We start from the raw sequence: 3009 nt of genomic DNA, 5'->3' as shown, positions 1-3009 counted from the left end.
TTAGGAAACTGTTCAAAATAAATTTGCTTTCCTGTGTAGGCCGCTTATCCTTTTTGAATAACTGAGTTATTTCATGGAGACTTATATGTCATATACCTGGGTTGATTATTTGCTCGCATCTGTGGCTTAGAAGAATTTATCAAGAATCTTTTCAGCTGCACTGCTTATAACCTCAGGCTGTGATCTCCAGCCAGGTACAAGGACTACAGCTGGCTGTGAATATCCCCAGGCCAGCTGTTACCCCAACATGTGCATCACCGAGGCCTTGAGAAAGACGATGAGATTTTACCTGCAGCCTCTCTGGTTTTGATAAAAAATAAACTTATACTCAGCTTTAAAATAGCTCCTGATGAGTTAAAAAGAAAAGAATTGTGTTTTGTACAAAAATATTTTTTCTTCTAAGACATAAATCACATCCCAATGTTTAAAGTATACACAGAGCACAGGACTGCAAGCAGACCTAGCCAGTTGGTGAAATGACATATATGATTTTACTCAGGCCTGCAATGGAAATCAATCTGCCCTGCAAGCACCCTGTCATTGGGTATAACTACATAATGAATAGGTGAAACAAGGAATATAGAACTCGCTGGTTGATAAGGCCACCTGAACATTTGTGAAAGGAATCTAAATCTATAAGCTGGGTTATACTTTAGCTTTCAAAAGTACTGACCCACCTCAGGGCCTGGCAATCTAGCATGATGGGGCTCTAGTTTACAATGGCCATATACTTTATTCTCTCACTTTTAAATTAGTGCCTCATTCATAAGTATCTAATGAACCAAATGATTGTCTAAAATCAGATGGATGCCACCAATATTCAGGGTCAGATTTATTTGATTCAAAGTAGTTGTGCTCTTGTATAAGGATGAGATCTTTGTAATCCAGTTCCCAATCAAGTTCTGGAATTCCTTCTGCAACATCTCCAGCAGATGACGGCTTAGTCCCAGCTTGATGCTAGACTCAGCCTGATCATTTTGACTTAGTGTGAAGTCTTTTCATGACTGAAAATGTAGTTCTCTGTGAGGCAGTCTAATATACTGTGGGACACTTGTTATTCCCTGAAAATTTCTTTTTATGTTAATGTGAATCTCGTATTATTCTAATTTTTACCTTTTGGTCATGGTTTTGCAATGTTGAAGATGCTATATTATAATTTATGGAGAAGGTTTTAGGTAGATAAGGTAATGGTTTAAGATATCTTAGGTCCAAAAAGTAAGGAATTAAAAGAACTGAACTAAGACACTGCTACAGTTAGATCTGCGATATCTTCTAAAAACTAACATGTTAAAGTGTGGGTCCCCTGCTTGGTACCATTGGGAAGAGGTAGAACATTTAAGAGGTAGGACCTTGTCACTGAAGCACGCTCTTAAAGGAAATGGTAAGTTCTCCACCCCTTCTTCACTTCCTGGCAAACAGTTTTTCCTACAACTTCCACCAAGATATGATCCAGTCACTCGAAACAATGAAGCCAACTAGTCACTAACTAGAAACTCCAGAACTATAAAGTGAGATAGACCTTTCCTTTTTGTAAAGTGATTACCTCAGTAGTTCATTACAGTGATGGAAAGCTGAAAAACCCCAGATACATGCTTCTATACCCAGCAATTCTTTTTGGATCTAATGCAATAGCACATCTCATTATTTTAAATTACATTCAAGGTATTGTCAGAGGTAGATAGATAGATAGATAGATAGATAGATAGATAGATAGATATGATTTAAAGATATGCAGCTTCTAAATAAAAGATGATAATTTCTCTAAATAAACTCAGCTCTCATTTAGTCTCTTATACTGATCTAATTCCTATAATCTTCCCAGCTAAATGTCAAGCAGGTATTCAAGCTTGGGAAATAGACGCAAGTGAAAAAATTTCCCAAAAGTTTTCTCCCCTGAAAAATATACAGGGGTACAAATTGTTTTTTTGAGTCAAGAAAAAACTTGATGTTGACATTGTTGCCTTTGTCAGAGGCTTTAGAAGATACCTACATGGCTGCGGGGGTGCACAGAGCAGTTAGATTTTTGCAAGCGACACTCTGAAACTCTACCACTTCCTTTCTCTCTGAGATTAAAAGCAAGTGTTTGCCCTGTAACCATGGTTAAGCTCTTATCTTTTTCTTGTTTTTCTACCTCTGAGACATTGTTCTGGTCCTTTATCTTGTAGGATAATTTTTTGATAAGTACTTTTCTCATACTTCAAATTGACGGAAGATCATCAAAAATACACGTGCGCACACACACATACATACACACACACCCTGGGACCTTCAGGTCTACAAGACTACTGCCTTTCTAACTTGTCCCTCTTTATCTGTGATGGATAAACAAGTATGCCTGCTTTGAATTTCTACAACCATAAGTTCATATGAGAGATTTGCCCACTTCCCGTAATTCTTCATTTTTTTCCTCTAAACAAATTTTTTAAATGATATACTTTAAACATAGACATAGTCACTCCTGGGTTCCTAATACGCTAAATTCCCTTTGAACCACAGTGGAGCTCGTACTTCTTCCAGTTGCTTTAAAGCATACAGCAGAATGAGCACGAGGAAGCCCTAAAAACACGTATTTGGAGACCGAGCCCCGGGCCCCCGCACAGCGGCGATGTATCCCGACGTTGCAGAGCTGTCTGCTTGTCCCTGCTTGCAGCCACAGCCGAGTGCACGAGCATCTCACAAGCCATGTCGAAGTCCCACAGCGAAGCCGGGACGGCTTTCATCCAGACCCAGCAGCTGCGCGCAGCCATGGCTGACACCTTCCTGGAGCACATGTGCCGCCTGGACATCAACTCGGCCCCCATCACGGCCCACAACACCGGCATCATCTGTACTATCGGCCCGGCCTCCCGCTCGGTGGAGACCCTGAAGGAGATGATTAAGTCTGGGATGAATGTGGCCCGGCTGAACTTCTCTCACGGAACTCATGAGTACCATGCGGAGACCATCAAGAATGTGCGTACAGCCACCGAGAGCTTCGCTTCTGACCCCATTCTCTACCGGCCAGTGGCT

General features: G+C 40.9%; 1 protein-coding gene across 1 annotated transcript in view; it reads left to right on the top strand.

Annotated features, from left to right (window-relative positions):
* The first annotated feature begins 2583 nt into the window (after window positions 1-2583).
* Window positions 2584-3009, top strand: part of LOC111815987 (pyruvate kinase PKM-like) — a 7016-nt gene continuing 6590 nt past the window's right edge. Inside the window, exon 1 of the mRNA XM_023712204.1 lies at window positions 2584-3003. Within this exon, the coding sequence (XP_023567972.1) occupies window positions 2683-3003 (321 nt within the window). The 5' untranslated portion in view covers window positions 2584-2682. The remainder of the gene's footprint in view (window positions 3004-3009) is intronic.

The sequence above is a fragment of the Octodon degus genome, unplaced genomic scaffold, assembly GCF_000260255.1.
Source record: "Octodon degus isolate 3935 unplaced genomic scaffold, OctDeg1.0 scaffold00024, whole genome shotgun sequence".
Classification (NCBI taxonomy): Eukaryota; Metazoa; Chordata; class Mammalia; order Rodentia; family Octodontidae; genus Octodon; species Octodon degus.
The sequence above is the reverse complement of the archived record's forward strand: the minus strand, read 5'-3'. Positions and strand labels throughout refer to the sequence as shown.